Source organism: Carcharhinus amblyrhynchos, chromosome 20 (genome assembly GCF_965287045.1).
Source record: "Carcharhinus amblyrhynchos chromosome 20, sCarAmb.v2.hapA, whole genome shotgun sequence".
In the NCBI taxonomy this organism is placed as follows: domain Eukaryota; kingdom Metazoa; phylum Chordata; class Chondrichthyes; order Carcharhiniformes; family Carcharhinidae; genus Carcharhinus; species Carcharhinus amblyrhynchos.
In genome coordinates this window covers 36,302,590-36,319,340 of record NC_137343.1, presented here as the reverse complement: position 1 = coordinate 36,319,340, position 16,751 = coordinate 36,302,590, and the positions used below count along the sequence as shown (strand labels likewise).

General features: G+C 40.2%; 1 protein-coding gene across 1 annotated transcript in view; it reads right to left on the bottom strand.

Annotated features, from left to right (window-relative positions):
* Positions 1-16,751, bottom strand: part of fbxw8 (F-box and WD repeat domain containing 8) — a 157,310-nt gene that overhangs the window by 119,694 nt on the left and 20,865 nt on the right. The window contains exon 4 of the mRNA XM_080208411.1: positions 8,147-8,235. Within this exon, the coding sequence (XP_080064537.1) occupies positions 8,147-8,235 (89 nt within the window). The remainder of the gene's footprint in view (positions 1-8,146; positions 8,236-16,751) is intronic.

Genomic DNA, 16,751 nt, shown 5'->3' with positions numbered 1-16,751 from the left:
GTTGCTGAAGGAAGTCGGGGTGGAGATAGTCAAAGGCTTGCCATAAATGGTGCAGAAATCTAAAATTAAACTATTACCTCTTTTACAAGCTAGCTAGTACCTTGTTTAAACTATTAATTTAAATTAATGCATGCAGGCATGCTCTGTGTTCATACTCTTACTAATTCATCAACTGTGAAACTTACCCCAATTGACATTTATACATTTACTGGCTCCTAATTTGAATTAATACCCTAATTTAGAAAAGAACTCACCAACCAATCACTTGCCTGCTTTCCTGAAACGTCAAACTGATGTTTAAAATGCAATCATTGTTTTGAACCCACTCGCTCTTTGTCCTCCTGATGCTCTCATTCTCAAGCCTACTCATTTATTCTCCTGTCGGTCTTTCTGTGTTCAGTCTCAGGAGCCTGCACTTTTATCCCCGTTATTGATCTTGCTCTGACCTCACTCTTGAGCCTCCTCTGTAACTCTCCTGCTGGCCTCCCTGTGTTCTCACTTTCCAGCCTCCACTTTTGTTCTCTCGCTGATCTTAAGTTGCATTGCAAAGGAAGGGGAGTAGGACTTTAGTTCTGAACAGGCATCTTGAGCTGATGAAATAATGGTTGGGAAATTTCCAGCTGTCCTTGTAGGCAATTATGCCTATGCCATTTAGGTTCAAGGCCAACTTATGGCTTTACTAAAAACAAAGGTGATGTGGTTGGCCCAGATTTTGCTGCCAGCATCAAAGGAACAACACTCAGCCTTCACTTCACTGATAGTTTTCTTGGTTTTCACAGCAAAAGTTTGTTCTCATGAGATTTCTAATCTAGTGTGGCACCTGCAAACAGGGCAACAGCTGATCCAATTGAAATATCCTCATGAGGTGCAGAAGGCTAAAAACTTGTATATTACCCCACATTAACTCAGATGATGCGGGCAGCATGCAAACTTTGTGCTCACTATTCATCTCCATGGCTGCAGTGTGCAGTTCATCACTAAACATGCTTGCATGTTCTGCCAGGGGCTCAGTGCACATGAGGCTTGCAAGAGATAAGGTTAGCCTGCGCTTCTTGAGAACGTAAGAACTCAGAGAGGAATAGGCAATTCAGCTCCTTGAGCTTGCTCCGCCATTCAATACAATCTCATCTCAGCTTCAACTCCATTTTTCTCCAGAACCCTTCAACTAATTAAAAATCTGTGTATCTCTTCCTCAATCAAATTTATTCAATGGCCTGGCATCCATCACACTTCAGGGTAATGAATTCCATAGATTCACCGCCCTTTGAGAGAAGTAGTTTCTCCTCAGGAACAGCATTCTCTTAACAGTATTCGAACTGCAAAAAAAATTTTTTCAAATGGAATAGAGTGTGCTAATGGAGCAGCATGCCAGAGAGAGGGCTCCGGGGTTATCAGACGCAGCACAAGAGGTTCCAGTCCAGAAGATTGAGAGGAGGAGAGAGATAATGTTTCCAGAGGCCAGATATGCAGGCAATGGGAACAGATAGCCTTAGAGATCAGTAGTCAAGGCCAATGAATGCATTTGCAAATGTTATATCCTGCTCACTGCACAACCAACCTCATGTGTTCTAATGAAGAGCCAAATGGACTCGAAACATTAACTCTCTCCCTACAGATGCTGCCAGACCTGCTGAGTTTTTCCGCATCCTCTGTTCTTGTCATGGACCACTTAATGCACCCACGCTCGTCATCACACGCCTATCAGAAATCTCTAGCGCTCATATGCTGCAGTACACCTTCACACACTTAAAACTGCCAAAAGCCTCACCCACATAACTGCAGCTTTGAGCTGTGATATGCATCAATCAAACGCAATGCACTTACTTACTGCTATTTTCCCCTCTCTTGTAGGACAAGGTAGCCCAGGAAAGCAACAGAGAACCAACAAGGACAGGCACAGCTATGTCTGCTGAGCCCCCGAGGCAACACTGCACTGAATTATTGCCACTGCAGTAACTGAGGCTACTGCAATCAGCATCACTGCAATCATCCAAGGTGAAGGTATGCTCCTGCCTTATTCATCTTCCCAAATTCCACATCATACCAGATTGTAGACAAGGGTGAAGGACAAGCTGCAGATCCTGTAGCTACACAGCTGTTTTCCAACAACACTGCAACCTCTCCTCACCCCAATCCTCCCCTTCTGCATTTATGCTTTCGAATACTCAAGAATTGCTGCCTAGATAGCTTATGCTGCCTAACAATAAAGGGAAAGAACAAGAGCAGACAATAATTAAAGAAGGGCAGTCAATTGAGACGACATTCTCAGTCAGCAGCTCAGATACTGGTACTGTGCTTAGTTTAGAGGGTGGTGTTGAGGCAGGATCAGGCACCAGGCACAAGTGGGCTGCAGCAGGGCAAAAGGAAAGACAGGATGTGTGCCAATTCCCTGGAGGGCAAGGTTGCAAATGAGCTCTGTTGGAAAGGATTGAGATAAGGACCTGGATGGAGCAACAAACAGGAAAAGACGGATGAGCAGGCACACAGAAATGCTTGGTGTATCTGTTGGCCTGCCACAAAATACGGTCCTAATTGTCAAGGAGAATGGAGGAGGCTGGTTCCAACTTGGCAGAGCTTGGAGCCCATTTTTTACAGTGTGGAAACAGTGACCAATGCCACAAAGCACTTGTGGACACAGCTGTGATGCAGCATCTGGTCCATTAACCTCAATCCATATTAATATATTACCCCCAAACCCATGAGCCCTAATTTTGTGCAACAGCTTTAAGTGTGGTACCTTATTGAATGCTTTCTGAAAATTCCAATATATCGCATTCATTGACCCCTTCTTATCTACTCTGTCTGTTCGACCTCAAAAATTCTAATAGAGTTCTCAAACACTATCATAAAACCAAGCTGATTCTGCCTAATCAAATTAAGACTTGCTAAGTGCCCCATTAGTTCATGTCGAATAGTAGATTCTGGAATTTTACTTACTACTGATGTCATAACTGGCCTATATCACTACTCCCTTCCAAAGGACAGAATGCTAGAATGCTCACAGCACAAAATGAGGGCATTTGGTCCACTGCAAACCATTTATCACTACCACCAATGAAAGCAACTACTTAATAGCAACTTACATTTTGTACATGGCAACAATCAAGACAAAAGGTGCTTTCATGTTGCACTACCAGTCTCTCCCAGTTTAAGAGGAGCAATTTTTAAAAAATTAATTCATGGCTTGTAGGCATTACTTGCTTGGCCAGCATTTTTATTGCTCATCCCTAATTGCCTCAAGGAGGTGGAGGTAAACTGCCTTCTTTCACCACTGCAGTTCATGTGGTGTAGATACACCCTTTGTGCTGTTACGGAAGGAGGTCTAGGATTTTGACCAGGAGACAGTAAAGGCACAGTGGTACATATCCAAGTCAGGATGTTCCTGTGAGTGGCTTTGTGGGGAGTCTCCAGTTGGTGGTGTTCCCATGTATCTGTTGCCCTTCTCCTTCTAAATGGTTGTGGTCATGGGTTTGGAAGATGCTGTCTAAGGAGCCTTGGTGAGCTCTTGCATTGCACCTAGTAGATGGTACACACTGCTGCCATTGTGCACTTGTTTGTGAATGGGATGCTAATCCTGGATGATGTCAATCTTCCAGGGTGTTGTTGGAGCAACAACAACACCCTGGAACAACATCCAAACAAGTGGAGAGTATTTCATCACATTCTGGACTTGTGCCTTGGAGATGGTGGACAGACTTTGGGGAGTCAGAAGGTGAGTTACTCGCAGCAGGATTCCTGAGCTCTGACCTCCTCTTGTAGCCATGGTATTTACATGGCTAATCCAGTTAAATTTCTGGTCTGTGGTAACCCCAAGGATATTGATAGTGGAGGATGTAACGAGGGTAGTGCCATTGAATGTCATGAGGAGATAGTTAGATCCTCCCTTGTTAGAGATGGTCATCGCATGGCACTTGTGTGGTGCAAATGTTACTTGCCAGTTGTCAGCCCAAGTCTGGATATTGTCCATATCTTGCTGCATTTGAACACGGACGGCTCCAATATCTGAGGAATTTATGAATGCTGCTGAATGTTGTGCAGTGAACATTCCCACTTCTGACCTCATAATGGAGACAAGATGATTGATCAAGCAATAGCAGATGGTTGGGTCCAGCAAATTACTCTGAGAAACTGCTGCAGTGACATTCTGGAATTAAGATGATTGACCTCCAACACCACAATCATTTTCCTTTGTGCCAAGTATGACTCCAATCAGTGGATAATTTTCCCACCAATTCTCACGGGCCGCTTGGCCAAATGCTATCTTGGTGTTCAGAGGAAGGTTCACTGGACTGATTCCAAAGATGAGGGGTTCATCTTATGAAGGGACTTTGAGCAGTTTAGGCCTACACTCTCTAGAGTTTAAAAGAATGAGCAGGTAGCTAATTGAGGCATCTAGGATGACATAGGGGATTGACAAAGTAAACGTAGAAAGAATGCTTCCTCTTGTGGGATAACCTAGAACGAGAGTGTTTTAGGATAAGGGGTTTAAAACAGATACAAGGAGAAATTATTTCTCTCAAAAGGTCGTGAATCTAGAATTCACTACCCCAGGGTGTGGTGGGTGCCAGGACATTGAATAAATTTGAAGAGATAAGCAGATTTTAATTAGTAATGGGTTGAAGGGTTATGGTGAATGGGCAGGAAAATGGAGTTGAGGCTGAGATGAGATTAGCCACGGTCGTATTGAACAGCTGAGTAGGCTCAAGGGACTAAATAGCCGGCTCCTGCTCATAGTTCTCATGTTCTTACATCTTGGACTGGTGATAATTGTGAGAAAATACCGGGCCATGAGGTTACAGATGTCAATGTCTTATTAACCACATGGTTAACATCCAATGGCAATCACTTTGTTAAGGCAATTGCATTTTTAAATAGGTGATGGATATTGATGGGGGAACACCAAAGCGAGGAGGAAACAGGAAAATCTGTTCCTTTGCTTTGCTATCTTGGAATCAACACAAAATCAGCAGTAGACAAAGTTAATTTTTAATAGGGGCGTAGAATACAACGGCAAGAAAGTTACGCTGAATTTAGAGATGTACAAAATCATGAGAGGGAGTGAATAGAGTAGATAGGGAGAAACCGTGAGAGGGCACGGGTATAAGAAGCAAACGTAATGTGAAAAAAAACTTTTTCACACAGCAAATGGTTTGGGTCTGGAATGCATATCTGGAAGTGTGGTGGAGGTAGGTTTAATCAAGGCATTCAATTATTTGAATAGAAACAATATGCAGAGCACCAGGAAAAGGCAGGATTCGGCACTGAGTCATAGTGTTCATTTGGAGAGCTGGTGCAGACACAATGGCCTCCCTCTGTGCTGTAACAATTCTGTGATTCTGTGAACATACTTGTTTAGATGTTGTTTTTCTGTTACTACTAGACTATTTTATTAATATTCTGGGGAAATACAATTTCTATTTTCCTTCAGCTGCTGCAGATACTTTTCGTTCAGTCCAAAAGTAGCCTTTCTTCAATACATGCAATCAGTTAAAACAGATAATATGATTTTAAACTTGAAGTAATATTTCATTATTAAACAATCTCAAATTAAGTAAGAAATTAGGGGCCGGATTCTCCAACCTCGCCTGCAGCTGGGGTTCTCCAGTCCTGTTGCAGTGAACAGAGATTTGGGTACGTGCCAAATGTTCCATTGTCATTAGCTGCGGCAGCGGGGCGTGAATGGCCGGAGAATTGCAGCCTGGGTTGTTTAATGCAGAGCCAAAGGAGAATTAATTGACCCCAATACAAAAAGTTAAGTAGTTTTTTGTATCCTAAATCAGTTTGTTCTTTAGGAACTTCCTACTCACCAAGACACACATTGCTATCCAACTGACAGCAGACAGCTACAAGCTCCCAAGTCTTTGCCTAAACGGACTAACTCACTGCCAACTGGGGCATAAGAGAAATTTAATGTGATTTGTTAATTAATTTTCCCTCCCTTATTGTGCAAATATCTTTTATCTACATTTGGAAGCTTTCCAACAACTCGGTGAAATACTAAGAGCTGATTTGTTAAACTTGCCATGCAGCTAATCAGTGACAAAGTCATTTTCTGCAGTCAACAGTACCTCACAATATATTCAGGATCAAAAGTTCAATGATTCAGTCATGGTTCAGTAATCATATTCTTGTCTCCGAGTCAGAAGATTGTGGGTCAAGTCCCAGCCTGGAGACATGCTGGCACAGTGGTTAGCACCGCTGCCTCACAGCGCCCAGGACCTAGGTTCGATTCCCGGCTTGAGTCACTGTCTTTGTGGAATTTGCACATTCTCCCTGTGTCTGCATGGCTTTCCTCTGGGTGCTCCAGTTTCCTCCCACAGTCTGAAAGACATGCTGATTAGGTGCATTGGCCATGATATTTGCACAATGCTCCCTCAGTGCACCCGAACTAGCACCACAGTGTGGCAAATAGGGGATTTTCACAGTAACTTCATTGCAGTGCTAATGAAAGCCTACTTGTGACAAATATAAATAGATAAAATAAATAATCAAATAATACAAGGCAATACTTTGGTGCAATAGGGGGAATGTCCAAGGAGTTACCTTTCAGATAAAACGTTAAACATCCTCACAGGTGGATGTGAAGATCTCATGCAAATATTTTGAAAGAGTGTAAGGGAGTCCTCCCCACCGTTTGAACAGTATTTACCCTCAATTAATATAATGAAGAGCAGATTATCTGGTTATTACTATATCATTGTTTGGAGAACATTGCTGTGCACAAATTGGCTGCTGTGCTTCCTACATTATCCTACACTTTCCAAAGTACTTCATTGCTTGTACAGTGCTTTGGAACATCCAGAATACATTTCATATAACCATGGGATGTTGTATAGAACTGGAGCCAAATCCTTATAAACTTTTAAGCTTTCTCGACACATATTACAAACAGGCACTGCAAAACTGAACTGCACAGTTTCAGTAGGAACAAATAAATTCCCAGTTAATGTCCACCACCTCCATTCAGTTAAACATCCAATTAATATATAATTAACACTGAGATTATTAAAGAAGCTACAGAAATGCAAGTTATTGCTTTCTAGTTTCCAGTAAACAAAAAAATTTGAATGAGGAATTATATATATTTACCTGCTTTTGATTCAAAACCTTTAGCAATTTTTAAGAGTATGTTTTCCACAACCCAACCTTTCTGCAGTACCACACTAAATTGACAAAAACATCCTCAATTGGAAGACCAGGATCTCTTCCCAAAGTAATATTCAGAACAGTAACGTAGTTAATTCATTCCTTAGCTAGCTGCTAGGAGGGATGTTTGAATAGAGCAAAGAGATAAATTTTGTGTATCAGTGTAAGGACACACCCATTGCACTCACTTAAAAACACTGCAGTCCTCACATTGACTTATCAATATCTCAAAGCATGTCTGCACTATGAGCAAGGAGGAAATGGAAAAAAGTTCAACCTACTAATATACTGGATTTTCAACACCACGGCATTAACTTTGAATCTACAGTTCTTTAAACAAGAAGGTTTGTTTTTATATCTTGACAATAAAATCACAAGGAATACAGTTTTAAACAAAAGCAGTTTCAAAGAATGCAACATTAATCAAAGACAAAATGCTAATATTCTTCTATTTTTCATTAAAAGAGACACTTGACTTGCATGACCAGACTGAATAGGGTACATTAAAACTTAATTCTGCACATCTATTTCTTGTTTATATGTAGATACTAATTTTAATTTGTTATATTAGTGATAACCATTACGCACTACTATTATAATAGTGGTATAACCTGTAAGTATGAAACTTAAGTTGATGAATATGCTAAGCAACTCAAAAGGGGTGTCTTCTTTTTCTTTTGTACTTCCTTTTCTTCTAATTACACTATATTTGAAAAAAGTTTTAGAACACTTTTAAAATAGACAATTTACAAGCAGCATCCACTGGCAAGCATAATCCACACTGAAAATACAATAAAATTACACGCAATAAGATCTACATAAAACTCATAATCTCAGCATTCAGAAGACAATAATAACCTCATGAAATTATCTGGTTTTCCCACTCCTCCATGAGATTACGCCTTTCAATCACTTCCAGATATGCATTACTCTTTATCTAGAAATTCTTAGTTGTTCTGCAACGTTGCTGTAATTTCTGAATATTCAAATATTTCCTTACCCAGAAACTACCAATCCATTGCAGGAGTGTGCATCACATAATATTCCTCCCACATCATACTGCAACTGGCTTGCAGCTCCAATACGGTTCTGTTGAAAATAAAAGACCTTATAGAACTTCAAATAAAGCAATCTGAGACATATTTAACTGCCATGTGCACAACAAATTCCTGGGCACAATGCTTATTAAAAATAGTCAACATAAAACTGGATTTGTACCAGCGATGTATTCCACAGAAGACCACTGCAGCCTTTTACAGCTAGTATTAAAAAGTAGTTTGGGTGTGCTGATGAATAATGCCAATCAAATGAAAATGAATATGTACTATCTGTAATGCTGCCATTTATATTTATAAGCACCATACATACAGGACAGCTTCTGAATGCTTTAAAGGGGAAAAAAATGTGGCACTTAAACAGAATGGGAAGAAACTTGGGCAGGGAAAAAGCCGAAACAGAGCTAGAGAAATGTTTTAAGAAGCTTATGAAGGCAGGGACAGAGACTGAAGTCAAAGATGTTTTTGAAAATAACATCACCAGATAATGGAGTAGTGACTGAAAAAATTCAATCTCTGATGGTTATATTGAGGGAACAAAATGACGTATGCAGTAATCTGGGGCAAAATCTTATGTGGTCTTGGCATATGGCTGGGAATTCTGCAGACGAAGCAGAGTGAGATCTTGCAGAGATTTGAAAATTAGAATACGGCTCCTAAAATTAATCTGTGGAGCCACAGGAAATCAGGAAAATTTAAACACATTAATTTAATCATTGAGATGATGAGGGAGCAGGCAAAACTTTTCAGCGTGTGGTAAGCCAAGCACAAACAGAATAACAAATAGAACGACTTCTGGTTTGCCACTTGTCATGCCCAGTAAAGGTGGGTCCTATTTACACAAACATATGAAGGAGCAGGAGTATGCCACTTGACCCCTCAAGCCTGTTTCGCCATTCAAAAAGATCACTACTGATCTAATTGTAACTTGGAATTCAAATTCCTGCCTACCCAATAACTTTTCACCCTTTTGCTTATCACCAATCTATCTAGCTCTGTCTTAAAAATATTTAAAGACTACTTCCACTGCCTTTTGAGGAAGAGAGTTCCAAAGAATCACAACTCAGGAAATAATTGTCCTCATCTCTGTCTTAAGTGATTGACCCCTTGTTCGTAAAATAGTTATAATTACTTCTTAGATTCTCCTACAAGGTGAAGCCTCCTCTCCAAATCCATCCTGTCAACAATTCTCATGATCTGAAATATTTCAAGCAAGTCACCTCTAACCCTTCTAAAATCCAACTGGTAGAAGCCTAGCCTTTCCAACCTTTCCTTATAAGGCCACCCACCAATTCCAGGAATGAGTCTAGTGAACTTTCTTTGAACTGCTTCCTACACATTTATATCCCTCCTTAAGAAGACCATTAATGTGCACAGTAAGTAGTCTCACCAATAGCCTGCATAACTGTAGCATAACCTCCCTACTTTTGTATTCAATTCCACTCATGATAAACAATAATTTCCTATTGGCATTTCTAATCACTTGCTGTATCTATATGCTAACGTTTCGTGATTCGTGCACTAGGATACCAAAATCCTTTGGCATCTCTAAGCTCTGCAATCTCCCACTATTTAGATAATAATTCTTTTTTTATTCTTCCTGCCAAAATTGACAATTTCATACTTTCTCACATTATACTCCATTTGTGAGATCGTTGCCAACTCACTATATCCCTTACTGGCCTCCCTATGTCCTCTCCACAACTTACTTTCTGACCTACATTCATGTTATCAGTAAATTTAAAAACCATACCCTTGGTTCCTTCAACCAAGTCATTTACATAAATTGTAAAAAGTTGAAGTCCCAGCACTGATCCCTGTGGTTCACCACTTGTTATTTCTTAGCAACATGGGAATTATCCTTTTATGCCAACTCTATTTCCTCTTATCTAGCCAATCTTCTATCCATGCCATTATATTACTCATTACATCACAAACTTTTATTTTCCAGAATAGCCTGCCTTCTGGAAAACTAAATGCAGTATTTCTACTGTTTTCCCTTTATCCACAGCACATGTTGTAGCCTCAAACAACTCAATAACTTGGTAAAACATGATTTCCTTCTCACAAACCACGTACATTCTGCCTGATCCCCTTTAATTTTTCTAAGTGCTCTTCTATAATGTTTTGAATAATAGCTAATACTTTCCCCAATCAGATATTAAGCTATCTCGCAAGTATTTCCTGCTTTCTGTCTCCTTCCCATTTTGAATAAAAGAGTTACATTCACTATTTTATACTTCATAAATTTACACATGGACAAAGTTTGTAGCTAAGCTTCTGGAATTGTTCTTTTATCGGTCAACTATTAAGGTGCCTGCTAAGGGTTCTGATGACCTTTGCTTACAAAAACAGTCAGCATAAAGGCTCTTGGCAGGTACCTGAATAGCTGATCTTGATTCACAGTGACTGGACATGGGACAAACTCTCAGTGTACAGCAACAATCTTACAGTGGCAGATTTGAAGAGCTGGGCACCATCAACATATATGTAGGTACTGAACTGAACTTGCAGATGACATTTCTGAAGAGACAGCAGATAGATGATGAACAACATTGTGTTCCAGTACAGAAACGTGGAATAATCATTGTCAGCATAAGAACAGAAACTATTTCAGAAAATGGAATAGGTGGGAGTTGGAGTGAAATCATGAGAGATCAGTGCTGCTGAGGTAGACAATGGAAGAGAGACAATGGTAAAGAATGGAGTGGTCAACTGTGCTAAAGCAATAAAAATCAAAGAAAATGAGATCAGTCATTTGCTAAGCATGCAGTTGAATACGGTGGTACAGTCAAAAAACAGACTCCTTAGGTTGCATTTAGAGGAAAGAAAGGTGATGGGTAAGCTTTTTAAGAAAGTCAGGAGTTGATGATAGTTCTGAAAAGGCTGGGAACAATAACTGAGGATAAAAGTTAAGAATATTATTGAACACGAGAATAGGAGGTGAAGCAGTTGAGACAGCTTGCAGCCTCCTTAGCATTTCAAATATTTAACTTGCAAGTTTCTGATGCCAGGTTATATCATCAGGGCAAAAGGTCAATCACAAAGGAGGAATTCCCTGCAGTTAGTAGAAGCCTGGCGAAAACACCTGCATACAAATAAGGGCATGTCATTCAGGCCACTTTGAGACACCAAAACGCTGGCTGAAGAACGGGGTTGGCTAAGGACTGGGAGCAGATTGCTCGTCTTTCTGCTGCGCCAGGAGTTGTTATGTGATTGAATTGGAAAATATGGGACCGAGGGGTGAAAATAAATGTTAAAAATAAAAGTAGAATCTTTAACAGTTTTATTGATTCAAATTTCCCAGTCTGCTCCTTCTGATAAAGAAATTCAGAAGCTAATGTTGAAAAAAAATCAATTTGGTTTCAAGAAGCTCCAATCACATTTTTCCAACTGCAGTAACAACTATACACCTCAATATACACAACTATGGAACAATGGGTTAATCACATTGTTTTATGCAAAGATATCATCGTGGTTTTATCCACTACCACTGAGACTCACAGCTATGAGAAATACAAAAGGGATATCGCACACACACAAAACCAAACCACTCACCAATCATAGCGTAGATTACACACTAATTGAAACAAATGACACACACAAATGTTCCTACAACATATGTAAAGTTTTTCTCACACAAACAAAATTTTTTGACACTGCAGTGACTTTCAAAGAAACAAAGAATAGCCTTTCCCTATAATTTTACTTGTCCACTTCATTTTGCCTCAACAGAAGAGTTTCCATTCAAAACCTTTCTGGAGTTTTGAGTGTCACAACTTATGTATGTTGATAGCAGAAGGAAAAAATGAAAACTAGCTTTAGGATAGATCCTGAAGTGTAGTTAGCATGCGGTGGTCCACTTTGGTAGGAAGAATGGTAGGAAGGACTATTACTTACGGGGCGAAAAACTGCAGCAGGCGACGGTGCAGAGGGACCTCGGGGTCCTTGTGCATGAGTCGCAAAAACCCAGCTTGCAGGTGCAGCAGGTGGTCAGGAAGGCGAATGGGATGCTGGCCTTCATAGCGAAGGGGATTGAATATAAAAGTAGGGAGGTCTTGCTGCAGCTGTATAGGGCATTGGTGAGGCCGCAGCTGGAGTACTGTGTGCAGTTTTGGGCGCCGCACCTGCACAAAGATATTTTGGCCTTGGAGGGAGTGCAGAGGAGGTTTACTAGGCTGATACCGGAGTTGAGGGGGTTGAGCTATGAGGAGAGGCTGAATAAACTAGGCTTGTACTCGTTAGAGTTTAGAAGAATGAGGGGAGATCTCATTGAGACGTATAAGATGATGAATGGGATGGATAGGATAGAGGTGGAGAGACTCTTCCCGCTCAAAAAAGACAGTAGGACTAGGGGGCACAGCCTCAAGATAAAAGGGGGGCGGTTTAGAACGGAGTTGAGGAGGAACTTCTTCACTCAAAGGGTGGTGAATCTCTGGAATTCTCTGCCCGTTGAAGTGGTGGAGGCTGCCTTGCTAAATATTTTTAAGACGCGGGTTGATGGGTTTTTGATAAGAGAGGGGATTAAGGGTTATGGGGAGAGGGCGGGAAAGTGGAACTGAGCAGCGACAGATCAGCCATGATCTTATTGAATGGCGGGGCAGGCTCGAAGAGCTAGATGGCCTACTCCTGCTCCTATTTCTTATGTTCTTATGAACCATCACCATTTTTGTTATCCTGATATGTATATATTGGTAGAAGTGTTCCACTGCCTTCCACTAACATGACTTCTCTCAAATAGTCTAAGTTTGCAACAAATGAAGTGAAATTAATGAGTCCAAGAAACATGAACTGATTTGAAGGAGTTACTGCACCCACTCATACAAAAAGCTGAATTAACTTCACTAAATCCAATCACAAATCCAAGATGTTCCAGGAATTGGAACATTTCAAATGTAAACACTTATTCAGCTCCCTTCCATTATCATTATTAGTGAGTATTCCAGGGCAGGCTAAAACAGGCAATCAGCACATTCTAAGCAAAAGTACATAACAAGAAAAAAATAAACAGAAACAGGAAAGAAAATACTTAAATTAATTATAATGGCACAAACCACAAAAACCACTTTTCAGTGATTTTAGTTTTAGAAGACAGAGAGGTATAAAGGAGTGATACATGAAAAATTAAACCACTGGATTGTTTTCTCAGGCCACCATTACAAAAATGGTGGAAGCACGTGCATAAAAGTACAAATTTACAATCTTATTTCAAAAAAGAATTATGCTATAAACTTAACTTGGCTGACAACCATCATGCCAAAGATAACATTAATGCAAAGTTATCAATAGGAGCAATGTGACTGATAACTTGCACATTAACCATTTTAAAGGAATCAATCTGCCTTCAAGGATTAATTATCCAAAAGTCAACAATCAACAATCTATTTTGCTTTTTTGTGCGACCATTATTTAATCTATATTATATAAAAACCTTGACACAAGGAGACTGCATTTGGAGTAGTGTGTGCTGTTTTGGTCCATGCATTTAACAAATATTATAGATGTGCTGGAGGTGGAAGACCGAATGGCCCTAAAATGAGGGAGTTCATTATGACGACAGATTAAATAAATTGGGCTTATATTCGCTGGGGTTTAAAAGAATGACAGACGATCTCAGCGAAACCTACAAAATTCTGAAGAGGCTTGATGCTAAGAAATTGTTTCATTTGGTTGGATAATTTAAAACTTGGGAGCAGAATCTCAGGGTAAGGGCCGACTTGAGGAAAAATTACTTCACTCAAAGGGTTGTATATCTCGAGAATTGTCCAACCCAGAGAATTGTAGATGTTCCAATGGGGCATCAAGGCTGGAATAGTCAGATTTTTGATCACAGAGAATTAAGCAACATGGCAGCAGATGGGAAAATGGAATAGACTCGATGAACCATCTATCTCTTGTGTTCTTATATTACTTAAGCATACAAAGCAAAATGTAAATTGGGAACACTCCAATAATACATTATTTTGGTTGAGAAATCCAAAGTGAAAAAAGTGCAAAATACCAGTAAGGCCAAAAAGAAAAGATAAGTGGAATTAAAAATATATGTTATGATGCAGTTCCATTTGCCTTAATGTGTGGTTTATTATTTGCCATTTAAATTTGTAATTTTTAGTTTGATGTTTAGTTATTGGTATCACAAGTAGGCTTACATTAACACCGCAATGAAAAGCTCTCATTAGAGTACGTTACGAGATATTATTTAACTATGCAAGCCAAATTTTCATACAAGGGTGGTAAATTGTTTAAAAACAATTGAGATCATTCTTCAAGGAATACTTAAAAGATGTGTTGAAGGAATTAAACAAACCTAATAAACTGATTGTGATAATCTATTAATTGTCCCAAATTAGCGCTTATAAACAAAACCTATAACTTTTGATCATGTTTCAGAGTAATATTTATGCCACAAAAGTATGGGGCAATAACCATCCCCAACTAGGGAGATATTGAATGTCACTACCATTACTGAACCCAACACTATCCAACATCCTGGAGTTTATCACTGACCAGAAACTGAACTGGACCAGCCATGTAAATACCGTGGCTATAATAACAAGTCAGAAACTGAAAATTCTGAGGTGAGTAACTCATCTCCTAACTCTCCAAGGCCTGTTCACCATCTACGTGGCACAAATCAGGAGTGATTGGATGAGTGCAGTTCCAACAACACTCAAGATGCTTGCCACTATGCAGGACAAAGCACAGTTTCCTTTATCAGTGCCCAATGCACTACCTTAAACATTCCCATCACCAGAGACACATAGTGGCAGGAGTGCATACTAGCATTGCAGCAACTTACCAAGGTTCCTTCAACAGCACCTTCCAAAGCCATGACCTCTACCACCAAGGGTAAGATGCATGCGAATGCCACCACTTGCAATTTCCTCTCCCAAGCACACAACATCCTGACTTGAAACTATATCACTGTTCCATCACTGTCATTGCATCAAAATCCTGGAACTCCCTTCCTAAGTGGGACTACCCATACCAGATGGATTGCAGTGGCTCAAGAGGGCAGCTCACTATCACCTTTCAGGGTAATTAGGGATGGTCAACAAATGCTGACCTTGCCAATGACACTCACATCCCATTGAAAGAAAGAAGAAAATGTCCTGCATTAGGGTGTAACATGCAGTGAATCAGCTATTTTACTGGTTTTTGATTCTTTCAACACTGGCAATGTATCTCATTTATTGCCTAAATAGTGTAGCATGTCTAGAGATACTGGGACCAGTAATTTACTAATTGCTTAGGTCTGCAACAGTGACAGCTCTGGTGTAGGGAGGAGACAGGTAAGGAACAGCGCTCCAAAAGCTAGTGGCTTTTGCTACCAAATAAACATGTTGGACTTTAATCTGGTGTTGTGAGACTTCTTTCTTACTGTGTTTACCCCAGTCCAACACCAGCATCTCCACATAGGAGAAAATAGGAATGTGGGACGAGATGATGGAACAATCTTGGAAGGTTCGTTCAGAGCTTGATTCACCTGACGAAGGGGCAAACCCCGAAAGCCTGCGAGTTTACTATCAAATAAATCGATTGGACTTAAACCTGGTGTTGTCAGGCTTCTTACTGTGTTTACCCCAGTCCAATGCCGGCATCTCCATATCATGACATTTCTCTGATGCCAGGATATGATGTGTGAGCTTGTTTCAATGCTTAGCAATCAAAAATATAAGGTTTCACTCAGGGTCCAAACAAGATTCACAAGGATCTGAATGATGGACTTCCACAAGGCTCTGTTTTTACTCTAAACTTCTTCAATGTCTATGCGAATGACCTGCCTCCTGCTACCTCAAGAAAGTTTATCTAAGCAGATGATCTTACCTTTTCTATCAACTGTACTTCGTCCCTGGACTTAGAAGCATTATTTCTACTCCACCCAAACCCAACAAAGACCACAATCACTGTTTTTCACCTCAGCAACTAACTGGCTCACAGCAAACCTCAGGTCACCTCAATACATCAGTCCAGATAATAAGTCATACACTGAAATCAACACCTGTACAGTGGCTCCCAGTCTTGTCTAATATCCCACAAATATTTGACTTGATTTATTATCACATATATTAGTACACACTGAAAAGTATTGTTACTTGCATGCTACACAGACAAAGCATACCATTCATAGAGAAGGAAACAAGAGAGTGCAGAATGTAGCGTTACAGTCATAGCAAGGGTGTAGAGAAACATCAACTTAATGCAAGGTAGGTCCATTCATAAGTCTGATGGCAACAGGGAAGAGTCAGTTGGTACGTGGCCTCAGCCTTAAGTATCTTTTTCCCAACAGAAGAATGTGGAAGAGAGAATGTCCTGGGTGTGCAGGGTCTTTAATTATGCTGGCTGCTTTGAAAAATATGCAACAGAAGGCAAAAATGTTGAAAGAATTCGATCACACTGGAGTCAACCCAGAGCTGCCAATCCACAAAGACACTCAGAATCTAAAAAATATGCCTCAAATCATGTGAACCCTCCTGGAGATCAGCAAATGATTTGTGAGATCCAGGTTTTGTCAAAAAAGACAAATAGCTCAATCTCTAGGCTGACATC